Source organism: Meriones unguiculatus, chromosome 9, assembly GCF_030254825.1.
Source record: "Meriones unguiculatus strain TT.TT164.6M chromosome 9, Bangor_MerUng_6.1, whole genome shotgun sequence".
NCBI lineage: Eukaryota > Metazoa > Chordata > Mammalia > Rodentia > Muridae > Meriones > Meriones unguiculatus.
The window spans coordinates 9,147,856-9,165,820 of record NC_083357.1 but is presented as its reverse complement, the minus strand read 5'-3'; the positions used below and the strand labels follow the sequence as shown (position 1 = coordinate 9,165,820).

The 17,965-nt window shown below is 37.8% G+C and overlaps 1 protein-coding gene across 3 annotated transcripts in view; it reads right to left on the bottom strand.

Moving 5' to 3' along the window:
* Positions 1-17,219, bottom strand: part of Capn7 (calpain 7) — a 37,214-nt gene extending 19,995 nt beyond the window's left edge. The window contains exons 1-6 of one of the 3 annotated variants that reach the window (XM_060390852.1): positions 16,875-17,219; positions 14,042-14,150; positions 8,915-9,072; positions 7,966-8,033; positions 5,470-5,670; positions 2,929-3,015 (exon numbers count right to left, since the gene is read on the bottom strand). In XM_060390852.1, coding sequence (XP_060246835.1) covers positions 2,929-3,015; positions 5,470-5,670; positions 7,966-8,033; positions 8,915-9,072; positions 14,042-14,150; positions 16,875-16,976 — 725 coding nt within the window. In that variant the 5' untranslated portion in view covers positions 16,977-17,219. Of the gene's footprint in view, positions 1-2,928; positions 3,016-5,469; positions 5,671-7,965; positions 8,034-8,914; positions 9,073-14,041; positions 14,151-16,874 lie in introns of those variants that run through there. The other 2 variants (XM_021661997.2, XM_060390851.1) reach the window with 2 other exon arrangements.
* Between the last annotated feature and the right edge of the window lie 746 nt (positions 17,220-17,965).

Sequence of the window (17,965 nt, the reverse complement as noted above, 5' to 3'; positions counted from 1 at the left end):
TCCCTTGACTCTTGAAAAGGACAGAAAGACTAGCTAACTTACTAAATAGTGAGCTTTGTGCCGAGCATCATGCTAACATGCTTTATATATTATTCTTCACTTACATCCTCAAAATAACTGTATTCCGTTAAGCATTTTGGGGGAAAAGCATAAACTTGTTACCAAGGTCAAACAGCTAAGAAGTGACGTCTGAATCAAAGTCTGTGGGGTCGCATCCACTATTTTATTCATTACACTGTACTTGCTCTGTGCTTACTCTTTTTTTTTTTTTAGGGATAAATACTGTACCAATATTTATTTTGTACTATGATGCTTTAAAACAAGATAAGAATGAAGGGGTAAGTTTCGTGTATATACACAAACTTTTGGAACTATTTTTTTTTTTTTTTTGATCAATGAATGTTAAATTTTATTCAGCTCAGATCCATTTATTGAGAACCTACCCCTACCACTTCGTTATTCTTTGTCTAGAATAGTGTTTGACAAACATGGGAGATGGTCTCCATAGAGATAAGATGAGGATAATGGAAAAATCAGAGTAATGGATGGGGTACTCTTCACTGCTGGTCTAGGAATCCTCTAGAGGAGGCAACATTTACTTGGGACCACTGTGCTTACTCTTTAAAACTGACCTGTAACACCAAATAAAACCATCCACTTTCCTACCCCAACCTTCACCGTCCTATAGCAATGCCAACTCCTCTCTAGAGTTCAAAAGATTTTGTGATAACGTGCAATATGCAAACTAAAACAAATCTGTGTAATATTCCTTTTTCCAAGAATGCTGATGAGTATTAGATAAAGATTTTGTGCTCAAGTACAATCTGAAAACTCCTGAAGTACTACTTTCTTCACTGTAGGTAGCACACCTCTAGACTTTTATGAGTCCATGTTGTTGTAAATCTCAAGTAGAAAAGATTATCTACAATACTGCTCAAAATTGTTTTTTAGTTTTTAAATTTTAAGACATGTTCTGGAACTTATGCTCACCCTACCTCTACCTCCTGAGAGTTGCAGTCACAGGTGTGTGCCATCAAACCTGGTCTCTCAAACATTTTGATGATCATCTGACAGAACCTCTACTGTTCCAGGTAATATTTTAGCTAGAACCTATGTAATGTTAGGAACTGATTATAAACAGAAACAGAACTGGGTGAACTTAGGCGTTTAAAGACAGCAATCATATACTTGTAAGAGAGAAAATCAAAGCTAATTCAAACCTATAATTTTATCTATTACTAACCCTTATTAATCTTCCATATAACCTACACTACAGAATAAATTTAAGACTCCATAATATTTATTCTCTCAAATCACTGAGTAATTAAAAGTCAGAACTTAAACACATTTATTTTCCTAGACTCATAAAGCTATTAACTGTACTTTAGAAAATGCAATGCTTATGACTTAAAGGTTTTCAGCACTGGAATACCAGTAAGTAAATAATTAAGTTTTGATTAGTCTCTAAATATGGTTTTCAATCTACAGATCATGACCCCCTTAGGGAATTCAAACAATCCTTTCACAGAGAGGTTCAGATATCCTGCATATCAGATATTCACATTATAACCCATAACAATAGCAAAATTACAGTTATGAAGTAACAATGAAATAATTTCATGGTCGTGGTCATCACAACACGAGAAACTGTATTATACAGTCACAACATTAGGCAGTTGAGAAACACTGCTCAAAATGAAATTAAACTATGAAGCTCTTTTCCTGTCAATTATGTTAAATGAATTTCAAATGTTAACGATCATTCTTTCTTTTGACTATTCTCTATGTAAAATAATTTAGATGACAAAAATTGGAAAATTCTGCCACTTAATTTTAGTATTTATCTATTCTTCTCCAAGTTTAAGTCATTCAGTAAATCTTGAGTATTTATAACAGATATTGTGCTAAATATGGGGTAGGACTTAGTTTACCAGATATAAAGCTTGTAATTCCCAGTAGGGGACATGTATTAAGCAAGTAAGTATATAAAGGAGAAAAGAAAACTTCCAACTGTGATATACTACCCTTAATTAAAGGCACTTTGTCTATGGCCACACCACCCTGAACAAACTGTTCTCCTGTAAATTAAAGGAACTTCTACAGTTCATGTTTAACTTTTAAATTATATTGCTTTGTTTGTTTCTTTAGGTTTTTTTGTTTTGTTTGGTTTGGTTTTTGGTTTTTTTGAGACAGGGTTTCTCTGTGTAACATCTGCTCTGGAACTCACTCTGTAGACAAGGCTGGCCTCGAACTCACAGATCCACCTGCCTCTACCTCCCAAACTGCTGGGATTAAAGGCATGCACCACCATGCCTGGCTTCAATTATATTATTAAACTGTCCCAAATTTTGGTTGTTTGTGCTATATTTTTCTTTTGGGAATTCCAGCATTAGAGATGTGATTTATCTTAATTTGCTACATATAAATTGAAACCACAAATTTACATCTTAAATATATCCATTCAGCACATACTAGAGTGAGTTATTCTTATTATTATGATACCAATATCTTTTGTGTAGATATTTGTGTACATCTCTAAACACATTACGTCCTGGACTTTTTTCTATTGTATCCAATCATCAACTGGAAAAATGTTTGCTCAGTACTTACTCTGTGCCAAGTATTATACTAAACATTATGTCTATAATGTTAGGTTTAAAAAGAAAAATCCCCATGACCCATGACCAGGCCGATTAAAACAAATGTGACATTGTGGTACTATATCATGGTATTGTGTTAAACTGACAACTTCATGTTGTTCAGATCTTTATTTGGACAATTTTTCCTCCTCTTTTCCGTAAATATTCCTCTCTTCCAACCAACTTTGTATACAAAATTTAATTTTAGGATTATGAATTAAATTGAACTTCAGAGTACTGAAAAATTCTTTAAATGATCTTGGAAGTAAAAAATTAAGTGTTTACTTACCAAAAGGGCATTGGATAAGCAAAACGTTCCCTCAGATCAACACTCATGAAAGGAACATATTCTACACCATTTATTTTTGATGTTGTCCTATAAGGCACAAGAAAAAAAAAATCTAAGTTTTCAATTGTTAGTTACCAATCTTACTTAAACTCTAAGTTTAAATGACAACAGCTTCTCAGCCTTTTAGCTAATACCAAAAGTAAAATTTCAGTGATAAAGTATGATATTGTATTAAATTGACAACTTCATGGTGTTCAAATCTTTATTTGGACAGTTCAGCGAAAAGAAATACCACATAGCAGCTGTTATAATTCAATTCAGTTTAATAAGAACATTCTTTTAAAATTAATATCCTGGACTTTGGATATAGCATAGTGGTAGCACTTTTGCTATCATGCATAAAAGGTTCAATCCTCAGCACAAAAATTTAACTAACTAAAATAGCACCAACAATGGGAACTAAAAAACAAAAAACATTTGACATCCATTACAAAACAAAAAACAAAAAAACTGTAGTCTTAAAACAGGCCTTTGTGTCCAATACAGGGATACAAAGTCATGTCTATCTTAGCTGCCAAGCTAAGCAATAACTTAGTTATTCGGGATTTTAAAACAATAAAACTCTGAAAAATGTGGTCTTTCTAACTTTCTGACTATAGGAATATGGACCAAGTCCTAGAAGAAGGAAGTGTCATAGAAATAGCTATGATCTGTTGACACATTCAAGTGAGGTTTGCAGAGGATCTGCATGTTTTATGTATATTAACTATCTCATTTTAAGGGTTCATTTTGTTGTTGTTAACTCAAACAGGGCTTTGTTATGCAGCCCAGGCTATCAGGCTGGCCTTGAACTTAAAAATCCCTACATCAGCATCTAGAATGCTGGAACTGTAGCATATGACATTATATTTAGTAACTTTCTTTCTTTCTGTCTTCCTTCTTTTTTTAGAGTAGTTGCAGAGTAACTTATTTAGTCTTTGGATAATAATACTCAGTGAATTTGAAGATTAATGTAGTCAGCAATGGATACGATAAATGTTAGGATATGTATCCTCATTTTCACTTATATGAAGGATAGCTGTGTTTTGAGACTGTTTTGTTACATGTGGAATTTCAAATGTATAGTATATATAAAAGCATACAGATACTGAGTAGCCAAATGATGAATTTTCACTGTACTGGCCACCCTCAATTGAGAAAATGCCTCCGTAAGATTGAGCTGTAGGCAGGCTTGTGGAATATTTTCTTAATTGGTGATTCATGCGGTAGGATCCAGACCACTGTAGATGGTGCCATCCTTTGTCTGGTGATGCTGTATTCTGTTAAAAATGCAGGCTGAGCAAACCATGAGAAGCAAGCTAGTAGGCAGCACCCTCCATGGTCTCTGCATTGGCTTCTGCCTCCAGGTCCCCGCCCTGTTTAAGTCCCTGTCCTGACTCCCTTTGATGACCACAGTGCTGTGGCAGCATGGCTATAGAAACCCTGTCCTCCCTAAAATGCTTTCATCATGGTGTTTTATCATAGCACTAGTAACCTTAAGACACTAATTTAAAGCCTCAGCTTTAAGAGGAACCTTTTTATTGTTTTATTTTGTACTGTGTTTGTTCACATAATATTTTTCCTAGACAAAGGAACCAGGCTAATAGGTGTGTAACTATAATTTTCAGCAAGAAAGGAAGATGTTCTGGAAAGCTGTGACGTAGGCGGGAATGCCACTCAACTCAACCCCAGGAAAATTTAAAATGAATACCTATATGACCTGCTCAGGTCAGGAACAGCCAGCTGGCTCAAAGATTTATCCTCTCTCAACTGATCAACTGGCTCCAAAGACAGTCAAGAATCTCTACATCATTATAGGTGTTTTTTTTTTTTTTTTTTTTTTTTTTTTTTGAGACTGACATAATACACAGCTTAGGTTTTACAAAGTGGTCTCTGTCATAATTCTATTTTCATTTTTTTTAACTCTTAAAAAATGAAAATGTATCCACAGCTCCAGACTATTTATTTATTACGTATACAATGTGTGTTTGCATGTACACCTGCACGCCAGAAGAGGACACCAGATTAGGACACCAGATTTCATTTTAGATGGTTGTGAGCCACCATGTGGTTGCTGGCAATTGAATTCATGACCTTCAGAAGAGCAGCCAGCCCTCTTAACCTCTGAGACATCTTTCTAGCCCAACTCCAGACTTTTATTTGCTGGATATTTCAAAGAAACCCCCACTTCCGTGACAGTTGTGGTTATAAAGTGCACAGGGCATTTGCAACCTGCTGTAACTGCTATGCTCCTCAATCTTCAGGACTCAGTTCTGCAGAGTACTAGGATATACATACATTCATACATATATAAAATATCTAGTTAAAAGTCTTAACACTAAAATATATTAGAACCAACAAATTTTAATGATTCAAGCTGATATATGATGATTAATGCAGTTAAATAACAGCACAACATCACAACAAAGATCAAAAAACAAGTCAGCATGAAATGATCTGATTATATTTAAAGTTTTCATCACAAGTCATAAGCAGATTTACCTGAGCACTTCTATTTCTTCTGCTGTGTATCTCTGTCCTTGTGCATCACATGACTGTGGACTTATAAATGGCTGAGGCTTTTCAAGGAAAGGATTAGATCCTAGAGGAAGATGTGTCCTTACTGGAGGGGTCTTCGTTTTCATATTTGTTGACTTGAGTTTGCAAAATGGCTTTGTCAAAGGTTCGCTCAGTGCTTCTGCTCTAAAACAGAAGCACAGAAGAACTGTTCTGGTTTTCATCGTATGTTTAGGCTTTTGTTTTTATGAGACAGTCTCATAAAGAGGCTGGCCTCAAACTGCTATGTAGTAGTCTGGCCTTGAAGCTCTGATCTTCCTGCCTCTGCCTCATAAGTGTTTCATTTAAACTTACAGAACACAAAACTTATCTCTAGTTAGTAAAAGCATCTTAATGTAAAGCCAGTTCATAAAATAAAAACCTCTCCATGTAAGCTACTGTACATATTTTTTAAGTACTACTTAGGAACATTTACTATCTGTCAGATACTAGGCAAGGTAAAGGTTGTATAATAACATATAAATCCTATCCCTAAGGTTTTGTGAATAAAAACGACAACTGTGTCAAAATAATAGATGCCAGGATAGAAGCATTTTGTGCAAATGAATACATAAAAAAATTAATAATAGGCCTAATGACCAAGAAAAGAGGGTGAATCAAGGGAAAAGATGCTTAGACTTAATGCTTGAGTTTGGAGAAGTTCACCTGCACTGAGAAAGCAGATACAGAGTATGCAGTAGTATCAGACAGTAGAGTAAGCTATGGGAACTTCAAAAGGATGGGTATAGGCCCTGTAAAAAGTACAAATGAGAGACAGCAGGAAATGGACTGAGAGAAAAGCAAGACAGAGGGCATCATGCGATATGCAAGAGGATTTTGACTGTTCTGTCAAAGAACTAACAAGCTAAAAAGTTCTTAACCTAAGATCCACATATGAGCTTCAGGAGTCGTGTAACACTCCGGGAACACTTGACATACACTTTCTTAGAAAGAAGGTTTTTAATCTTCAACAGATCTCAAAGGAGCCTATAGCTGACACCTCAATCCACCTACCTTTGCTTAGGATGGACTCAGAAATACTGGATGTTTATCTACTACACAAAGATAAAAATCAACCATGATTCTAATTGGAAAAAAAATCACAACAGAGAGAAAGCAACTATGTCAGTTGAAAAGGGTCACCCCATGTCATGGAACCCGGAGAAGGCAACCATGTCAAGTGCTCATAACTTCATGAATTTGGGTAAACAAACTAAAGCTCAGCTGATGATGACATAGAGAAGGGATGAGTTATACTTCAATGAAAGAGGCAGAAAAGAGGCATGAGTAAAGTTTCAAACTAAGGTAATTTCATCTTTTTCTAGAGTGTGAATTTTTGAAATTTCTACTCCTTTCCTTTACAAAAAGTAGTTTTCTACCTCAACTTTTGAAAGAGGTATAATTCACTTATGCATTATTCATACTATGCATACATATGTATGTATACATATTATACATATACATATTCACATTTATACATATTATCCATTCATTAGCAAATACCTACTGAACACATCTATGTATAGGCACTGTGCTAGGTGCTTACTTAAGCACTGAACAAAAGAGGCAAAATTCTGTCTTCACAAGCTTCCATTTAGGGAATGAAGACTGAATGTAACACAGACATCAACAATAAATACAACAAACTGGTCTCTTCATATATTCCGCAGTGGGGTAAGAACAATGAAAGAAGATTAAAACAGCAATCAGAATAAAAGTATTGGGGGAGACAACTTTAAATAAATGCTTAGAGCAGGTCTCAGAAGTGACATGAGCTTGAAATGAAGCTACACATATGGCATGATGCTGGAAATGAAGGCCAGGCCATTCTCAATGTCTATTTTTTTTTTTTGTTTGGTTTTTCAAGACAGGGTTTCTCTGTGTAGCCTTGGCTGTCCTGGACTCTCTTTGTAGACCAGACTGACCTTGAACTCACAGAGATCCACCTGCCTCTGCCTCCCCAAGTGCTGGGATTACAGATGTGCGCCACCAAGCTTTGGTTCAATGTCTATTTTTTAACAGTAACTCTGAAGGACTTTTCAAAAAGGTTGTCTTGGAAGTTTGATATTACACAACACAGAGGAAGTATTCCATTTGAAATATGACTGTTGGGGAATGAAAAGATAGCTCAGTGGTAAAATGTTTGAATAGCATGCATAAGATCCTAGATTCAAGCCACAAAATTCCCACAGATATTCAGTAATATCAGCACTATAAAATCAATCAAATATCACAGTTCTACTCTCTGTATAGCAAAAGGTATGACTTCTTAAAAAATGGATGGGCTACTTACTTGGTCTAAAGTACGGAGATAGAGAAAAGGTAAATTTACTCAGCGAGAAAGGGTAGACCTGCAAGTCTTAGCTTAAGATAAATGGTATGTTTAAAAAAAAAGCACAATTCATACTACCCATTGATAAGAATTTGAGTAACAAAACTCACCTATCTAGTGCCTGTCGAGCCAACTGTTTCAATTTATTTTGCAGGGTCTTATCAGCAGTTTCATAAGACTTAAGAAAAAGAGATAGACATTCTAAAGCATAGTTCTTTAATTTACTTAATCCATATTCCTATGCAAAACTAAAATATACTTCTGAAAGTTAGGAACAAATAAATATAACCTTGTATTTCTGTCTTTAAAGGTTATCATTTAAAACCATGTTGAATATTTTGCCACTGTGGTGAACTTAAAAGCCAATTCTGTAGAAAGTACTAACTAGTCCACAAACATATAAACATGTTCCTCCCATAGAAGGCTGAGCAGGAGGAACCTGGGAGATCAGCACTAATCTATGTTCTCCAAGGTTATAGAAATCAAGGTACAGTGACCACAACAGCCTGCCAAAAAGCCGGCATGTAAAAGACACTGGGAATATCCTCTACTACTTTACCTCATCTTCTTGCCAAGTGCACTGTGCTCTTAAATCCTAGGTGCTCCTTGAAGCTCAACTCAACCAAGTCTCAACCAAGGTCCATCAGGTAGTGCTAAGAGCTATTCAGCATAGAGATTTTATATTGCAGTTAACGAAGCTCTCCCAAACCACTACTTTATTTTTTTTTCTGTATAAAATTGAAATAAATCTATGCTAAAGTCACAGATTTGTGATATCAATTCTTCTTATATAAGTTTTCATTACAAGATAACCTTAAACAGTTTAAAAATAAGCAAATATAATTTTTAAAACCAATTGCTTAGTGATTCAGTAGTAGCAAAACCTTAAGAAGGTATAAAACTATTACTAACTTTCTACTCAACACTTTTTGTGATTATTAAATTAGTTTTATTTATAATGATAGAATAGGGGGCTCCTTCAAAATAAATAAAATTCATTAGTAAAGGAAGGAAATTCTGAACATAATTTCATCTAGTTTAACTCATAACTATACCTACGGTTTTTAGACAGAGATCCACAGCTTCTGTATATAATTCTATGGCATCTTCCACATTCCCCTTTTCATCCTCATCAAACGCTTGTGTAACAAGAAAATGGGCACGCTCTAGATCCAACTGATGTTTTGATTTCAAAGGATCAGCACTCTTTGACTGAACTAGAATAAAATTAAAAAAAAAGTGGAAAGAATATTACTTAAATGCAGCCAGAAAACACCATTTTAATATTTATGACATTCTTTACCAAACTCTGTAATTCTTCGTTTAAATGCTTAGCAAAATATATAAAAATCTTTTTTAAAGTAATTTCAAAAATAAAATAAAATAAAAAGAATAATTTCTCCTTTCTCTCTTTGATCTTAAGGCCCCTACCAAAACCCAATTATTCAAACATCAGAGACAGGATGCTTTATTAAAAATTTTTCCCTCAAATTCTTTTCTTTCTACTAGTACTTTCTTCATTAAAGTAAAAAAACAGAACAAATAAGTCTTCCTCATATTTTTCTCCTTTAAAAACAAAGTAAATACTTGGAAAGTGCCAAATATTAAGAAACACACAGGGCTGGGGACATAGAGTGAGCTTGCCTCACAATATGTCCTGGGTTCTACGGTCAGTATCAGAAAAGGATAAGAGGAAGAAGAAGAGGAAAAAGAAGAAAAAGGAAAAAACAGAAGAGGGAGAGGAAGAAGGGATGAAATGGGAAGAGAAGAAGCAGTCATAATATTTTAAGGTAAAAAATTTTAAACCTTACAGACAATACTAGGCCCTGATGATAAAGTTCCCGGTGTTATCCATCTAAATAAGCCATCATGCTTTTACTGATCTTTGAAATAAGTATTTATATTTGGGTTTTTTTTTTATTGTTTTGAAAGATTTACTTTTATGTGTATGGATGTTTTGCCTGCATGTATGTCTGTACACCACATGCATGCCTGGTACCCTTGGAGGTCAAAAGAGGTAGTTGATTCCTTAGAACTGGAATTACAGTTTTGAGCCACAAAGTAAGTTTTAGAAATCAAATCTGGGTCCTTTACAAGTGCTTTTAATTCCTGAGCCATCTCTCCAGCATCTCCATGTGTAAGTGCTTAACATCATCAGCCCTCAAGCAATGCAAACAAAGCCCAATGCGATGGTACTTTATATCCATATTAAGATGACTAAAAGAAAAAAAAAGTCAATAACAAGTCAGTTCTAGTGGCAGAGCTCTGAAATCTCAGCACTTGGAAGGTGGAGATAGGGATATCACAGTTTAAAGCTGGACAGCAAGATCTGGTCTAAAAAAACAACAAAATTAAGTGTTGCAGAGCTGAGGACATATCTCAGTGGCAGGGAACTTAATTGGCATGCATAAGGCCATCCCCAGAACTCTCCACACACACAGAAGAGAGGGATGGGAAAAACAGTTTGTGTATAAGAGTGAGAATGTAAAGGGACTAAGAAACTAGAACCAACTATGCTACCGGTGGAACTGCAAGCATAAAATGGTGCAGCCAGCAATACCTGAATGTGCACAGCATTATTCACAGCAGACAAAAGGGAAAAACCTAAACACTTACCATTCAATAAATGGGTAAACAAAGTGTCGTGTGTTAAAACAATGGACTATAATCTAGCCATGAAAACGGGTAGAGTACTGATACATCCTACAAACCTTAGAAACCTTAAGCTCAGTGAATGAAGCCAAATGATAGTAAAATGAGACAGTTCTAGATTAGGTGATTTCATTTCACTAAGTATCCAGAATGAAAAACCTAAAGCAGAAAGAAAGCTAGTCTAATAATCTTAATCTCTATATTACATTAGTTAGTTTCAAATTGATATTTTTCTCCACTCAGAAGTCAATCCATCCCCTCAAGAGTTTCTTGACTATAAACAAGCTGTTTTAAAATTTGAGGTTTTATTTTCTTTTTTGTTGTAGATATAAACATGTTTTTGTTTTGGTCCAACGTATGGGATATGGGACTGATTCAGATAGTCCACAGCAACAGACTATTTGTCTCATGCGGGATTTGAGAGGAGCTCTTTGCCAGCTGCAGAGTTTGAATCTGAAGACTCTGGAGAGAGAATAAATGCCAGAGCCCAGAGGGTGTGGAGAGCGAAGAGAAAGAATAAGGCTGCTCCTGCTACTGCTGCTTTCTTTCCCCTTGCTGCTCCTAGTTGCTGTTGTGAAACAAGGAGATGCAGATCTCCTGAAATGAGGATTGAACAGGCTCCAAGGAATCCTACAACAATGACCAGCAGGAAGCAGCTAAGAAAGAACTATGCCCCCTCTCTCACTAACCCATTATCTCTCCTACCTGGTGTTGGGGTGTTGGAAGGGATTAGGGTGGAGTAGGGAGAAGAAGATATAAGAAATGTAAATAAGAGTTTGTTTGTATTTTTTTTAAGTATGCCTACCTTTCTTTAATTTTTTTTTCTTTTTTTGAGAGTGGGTCACACATAGCCCAGGCTGGCCTCAAATTTACTATGCAGCCAAGGATGACCTTGAACTTCTGATTATCTACCTCCAGTACACTGGCATTACAGACCCTTGCCACCACTTGTAGTTTTTATGTTATGAGGAATCAAACCCAGGAATCAAACATTATGCCTTTAGGCAGGCACTATGCTAACTAAGCTAAATCCCAGCCCTGATTTTTTTATTTATCCATCTATTTATACGTATTTTGAGCCAGAGTCTCACTATGTAGCCCAACCCAGCCTCAAACTCTGGATCTTTCTGCTTCAACCTGTATCTGGATTATAAGCATGCCTCACCATACCTGGCTAAAATTGAGGCTCTGAACAAGATTTTTATTTGAAAAAGTCCTTTTTTGCTTAAAGTAATAAATATAGAAACCATTAATTTCTTTCTGATTACATATGTTACATTTACTGAACAAAATAAGAAAAATGTTGGTCAAAATATAAGACACTGGAAAAAATTATTTTCCAATTTCATCTCACTGGCATATTAAGAGATTAGTGTTGAGACTGAAACAAAAATCAGGGACCTGCATGGGTCTAACCTAGACCCTCTGTATGTTATAGCATTGTGTAGCTGGGTGCTTTTGTGGGTCTAACAGAGGGAGCAGGGCCTGTTTCTGACATTTCTGCCTGCTTCTGGGACCCCTGTCCCCTACTGGGTTGCTTTGTCCAGCCTTAATATGAGGGCATGTCTAGTCTTACTGAGATTTGATATTCCATGTTTGGTTGATATCCCTGGGAGGCCTGACCTTTTCTGAAGGGAAACAGAGGAAGGGTGGATGGGGAGGGAGGAGGAAGGGCTAGAGAAGGCGGAGGTGGGACGGGAGAGGAAACTGCAGTTGGGATGTAATATATGAAAGAATATGTTAATTTAAAATAGATTAGGGGCTGGAGAGAAGGCTCAACAGTTAAGAGCACTGACTGCTTTTCCAGAGGTCCTGAGTTTAATTCCCAGCAACCACAGGTGGCTTACAACATCTTAATGGGATCGGATTTCCTCTTCTGGTGTGTGTGAAGACAGAGCACTCACATATATAAAATAAATAAATAAATATTTTTTTAAAAAAGAGATTAGTGTTATTCTTCTGTAACAGATAATCACATTCATAGTATCAATTTTAAAACTTACTTTCCGGGATCAAATGCAATTTGTTTTTACTTTGTATTGTTGCTTATTGCTCAAGCTCGTCTCAAATTCATAGATTCAAGTGATCCTCTGCTTTAGCTTCTTGAGCACTAGGACTACAGGCTCATAGCCACACCAGTTCAAAGGCAATTTTTAAAATTCTGCTGTAGGAAGGTATTTCCTAATTTTATAGAGAAAAAAATTATTTTATGTATTTTTTTTCAAAACTGTTGGAAGAACTTGAAGAATTTAGAGAACACTTACTGTAACTAATATAACAGCTTATGGAATATGTGAGAATGTGTATATAAGATGGGAAAAGATGGAAATTCCCTTTAGTTACTAGTTCCTACTCCTAAGCTAGTATCATCATACAATCTTTTCCTTCTAGAAAGGTCTATGTTAACATCTGGCCTAATATGTTTCAGAAAGGGATTTCTACAACACTGCAATGTTTCTATCTTTATGTGTCTGCATTTGACTTAGGGCTTCCTGAGGCTCTTCTATCACCCACCCACTTACCATATAGTCCTAACATTCATTCTGTAGATGATCGTTTAAATAAAGAAAAATATCTATAGAAAGGACAGGAAAATCATGGTCATGGTCCTAAAGAATTACCTTCTGAACTTTAAAAATAATTTTCTTGGAAAACAATATATGAAATAATCTGAATTTTATTTATAAAACAAGGCAATTACATTTAAGTTCATTTATGTGTCTGGGAAAATGAAATTCTTTTTAACCATGCAGGGTCCATGTCCCCAAAACCCATGTTGAAAAGGAAACGCAGAACCTCAAGTATGCTAAATCAGTGCTCCAACTAAGCTACTTCCAGAGTTCCCAACAAGATAATCTGAATGAAGCAATTTGCATTACTTTCTACCAAGCAAACTATAATGCACAGACAATTCTTACAACACATGCAACTTCTGAATACCATTTGAAAGTAACCTACCAACTTTTTGAAACACTGTTGTTAACAGGGAATCAAAAGTAGATGACATAGACTTTATCCTAACTACATGCTTATAACTGCCCTTTCTACTCAGAATAAGTGGCAGACAATAACAGAATCCACTTAGAGTAAACTGAGTATTCCTCTGAATTATCCAGCAATAGAAAAAGAAGAAGACATTGATGGAGAAAAGTCTGTGAATCTGCTGCCTACTACTGAGGTCTTTAAATCCTATAGGTAATTGGTGACTTAACTTTAGTGTCAGAAGAGGGCATATGTCTAATACTTTAAAGGCAGGCTCCGACAGAGTTCTGACTCTAACTCTGTCAATGACAAATTCAATGTAGGTAATCTACTATCTCTACAGCTAGACAAAGTAGGAAAGTGTACTCCTATCTCTAACATTCTTCTTATAGATCTAGTAATTTATTCCCATATCTTGACTACTTAAATCTAAGATATTGTCAGTAAGCAGAAAGAGTGAGTGTCAAGATCCCAGATGGAGAAGAAAGAGAAGCAGGGAGTAAATGTGGTGGGGGGCGGGGGAGAAAAGGGCAAGTGATGTCTTCGACTAACCTGCAGAATGCAGAGCCTGGACTCTTTCCAGATATTCACTGATCTTTTCTTGGATCCGTTCTAGGCTGGATCCTGCCATCTCAGCATAAATTAAAGCTTGTGCAGCTTCCTTAAAAAAAAAAAGAAATGCACAATCCAAAGAATCCAAAAGACCTATCATAATATGCATTTTAATTACTACTTTATAATTTTCTACTCATTTCATGGTAACAAAACAAAAATAGCCTTATTTCTTTCATACATCAAATAAATTACAAAACCCTCTAATACCTTTTCTTCTTCCATTTTAAATATCCTTAATTTTTATATCCTGTTGAAAATTTAAGAACCCAATTATTAAACACATCTTCAGAATAGCCGTGACTTACGTTTTCTGTTTCCTCATGTGTAACTCAGATATGAATTACATACTTTGAAAATTACACTGAGCCTTAAAAGCATTAAAACAGGCTGGGGCTTAGCTCTGGTACAGTGGTTGCCTAGCGTACAAAGCTCTGAGGTTCAATATCAGGGATCATCAAAACCAAATCATTAAAACTACCACCAAAACAAAGTATCAACAGGGAAATCACAAGAAATTATAAAGGTTAAAAGTCTCACAGCAGAATTAAAATATTAGGGTAGATTTCAGTTTTATGAAACTCAAAATCCGATTCACCTTCCAGCTTCCCATAACTTCCACAGCCAGTTGTCCTAAAGCTAGTGAGGAAGAACTTCCACTTCCTCCATCACTGTTCGAAGGTTAACAATGCCGCCCACCCAGCAAGAGCAGAGATTCCTGCAAGTGGCAGCCCCTCTCTGCAGGAGCTGAAGGTGTGCTACACCTTACAGGCCTCATGCTTCCAAAGCAGCTACCACTGAACTTCATTTGGCAAGCCAGTTTTTGAACAGAAGTTGTTTAACTGAGTCCTACAGAATCAGCAAATGCATTTTAGACTTCAACCATAAAAGCCAGGTGGGGTAGGAAGGATGACTTCAAGGTCCATAAAGCAGAATTTCAAGGGAGAAAAATAATTTCCCATACAAATACTGAATACCTAATCTTACATATACCATAATTAAATACATTATACTTCAATAAACTGAACCTTACATTTAATTTAATTTAATTCTGAGTATATTTTACCCCTCACATGTAAGTACTGATTTTCAAATAATCACCTCACTTTTTTATTAAAGAAACCAAATAGTTATCAGTTTTATTTTACTCATTTCACTTATATCCACATTTTTACTCCCCCGCTCCCTTTTTGTTTTGTTTTTTAATTAAAGCCAGGGTTTCACTATGTAATGTAACCCGGGTACCCTGGCTGGCTTGGAAACTGAAATTTTAGACCAGGATAGCCTTAAATTTACAGAGGCTCACCTGCCTCTACTTCCAAGGAGTGGGATTACATGTGGATAAAAGCTACTTTGCTCTCTCTCCTCTCTCCTCTCTCCATCTCTCTTCCTCTCCTCCCCTCCCTCTCTTAACAAAGTCTCCTATGTCCTAAACCGGCTGGTCCTCCTGACTCCTGGTTTTATGAAGCCTGGAGATTGCAGCCCTTTTTTTTCTTTAAACTTCCTTAAGGATGAATTTTAATTCCTAAATGACAACTTCTAAAAGAAAAACCACCTGCACAGTTTCTTTTGTTTTACAAAAAGCTATCTATTTTCACATGGCACTTTTTTTTTTTGAGACAAAGTCTTACAATGTAGCCAAGCTGGCCTGAACTCTATGATCCTCTTACGTCACTGTACTGAGTGCTGAGATTACAAGCAAATAAGCAGGTGCCACCGCACTGGGCTATATGGCAGTGTTTTACTGGCTTAGGATTTGCTGAAGTAGGTTCACAAAACTGAAAAAGAATGTTCTTTTAAAGAACTATCACCTGGTAGTCAGGCACGGTGGCACATTTCTGTAAATTTCAGCACTGAGGAGGCTAAGGCAAGGGAGAATAAATTTGAAACCAGCCTCCACTATATAGCAAGATCCAGGAGAAAGAGACACACACACAGACACACGGACACACGGACACACACACGGGTTGGAGGGTGTAAGATAAAAAAATTGGAAAATTTGAAACGAATGATCCTAAAATGCAAAAAAAAAAAAAAGTCTAAATGTAAGGGAGATTTTAAAATAAAAGCAATAAAATATCAGCGGAAAGCAAACCGTTCTTTGCTGATAGCACATATGCTTAGAGAAAATCTTTACTACTTCTGTATGACCGAGGAAAAGACACCACATCAGGAAGACACAACTGGAGGGATGCGTGTGCAAGCGCCAGGAATGAAGAGTACAGGATGAACTGCGGAAGTTCATACCCTTTGCTTTAGCAATTGTGCTCCCAGTCATTGATTCAAAACAAGTATCACAAGTGTGGAAAAAAAAAAAAAAAAGATATTAGCTGCACAATGCTGAAAACCCACAACCAAACTACCGAACAGGTTGTAAATGTGGCACATGCAAGCAACCAAATATTATCTAGGTACCATGCACAAATGGTATGATTCGCGTTTGGGGGACCGCAAACGTCCAGAAAAACCATCATGAACATAAACATCAAGTGGCTAGGGTAAGCGATGAATTTATTTTGTAATTTACTTTTTGCTTTCTACATCGAACATGCACCGTTGGCGTATCATGACGGATCACCAGGCCACACACCAGGACCATGAGACGGCCAGCAGGCCACTCACTCCCCCTGCCACCTCCGGCCGCCGCTGGCCGCAGAGCGCCGGGCATCCGCCAGCTACGACTGCGGCCCGGGAGCAGGACCCCGCCCCTCGGCCTCGGGGAGCGGCCAGGGCTCGCTCGGGGGACGCGGCGGAGCCCGGTGCCCGGCCCTACCTTGTAGTAAAACACCGCCTCAGAGTAGCGGCCTTCCTGGTCGCGCTGCACCGCCAGCCGCGCGAACTGCACCGCATCCCGCTCCAGCGCCGACGCGTCCATGGCGCCCGAGGCCCGGCGCCCGGGGAGGCAGACAGGCCCTGACGCCGGCCCGCGCCGCCCGGAGGCCCTGCGGCGAGACCCGGGGAGCCCGCGGGCGGGGCGGCGAAGTTTACTTTCGAGGGCGGAGGAGGAGAAGACGGAGCCCCCGCCACCTCAGACCCGCCCGGGCGCCTGCCAGCTCCGAGCAGCCCCGGCTGGCAGCCCCTCCTGCCATGCGCGGCCGCCCCTCCTGGCGTCCTCGCTCCGCCCACCAGCCGCACTGCGCAGGCGCAGTCGACCCGGAGGGCTCCCTGCGGAGTGGGCGGGGCCAGAACAAAGTCGGGTAGGATTGGGCGAGAGGAAGCCGCTGCCAGGTGGAAGCTGAGGGCTTCTCTTCGGCCTGTTACGAAGGAGGTGGCGGTGCCCGTGAGGTCGTCGCAGACAGTTGTAGGGGTTTGGCTTGAAAGGAGCATGCGCGTTATGGAGCCCTTCGTCCACCAAGTGTGAAAAGGGTAGGCGAAAAGAAACAATCTGTAGCCCCTCCTGTCGCCAATAAATTAGATATGAAGTGAGACTAGGAGCCGATTTGGAGATGCTATGGTAATATTCACTTTACAAGCTAAAACATGACCTTATATGGCCCCCAAGGCACACCGAAGTGTGGTAGTTTGAATTGCCTACAAAACAGATGATGTATTTTTTACTTGTATCTTTAGGCAGGTTTAACGTTGTAATTAACAATCAGTGATAGTTTGGTTCCTTTCTTTTCTCCCCTTGTAAGTTTGAATTCAGCAGTGATGAAAATGAACTAATGGCAGTTGCCAGAACTTGGATGAAATTCAAAATTCATGTTGTGTCAAAGCAGCAAGTCTTGACAAAACTCTAGGCTGTCTGATTCCACGTGTAAGAAACATTAATGCAGCATATAGTGACCCAGGCCTGTAAGCCAGCAGTCTGGAGGCTGAGGTAAGAGGACTAGGCCAGCATGATCTATACAGCAAAAACCCTAA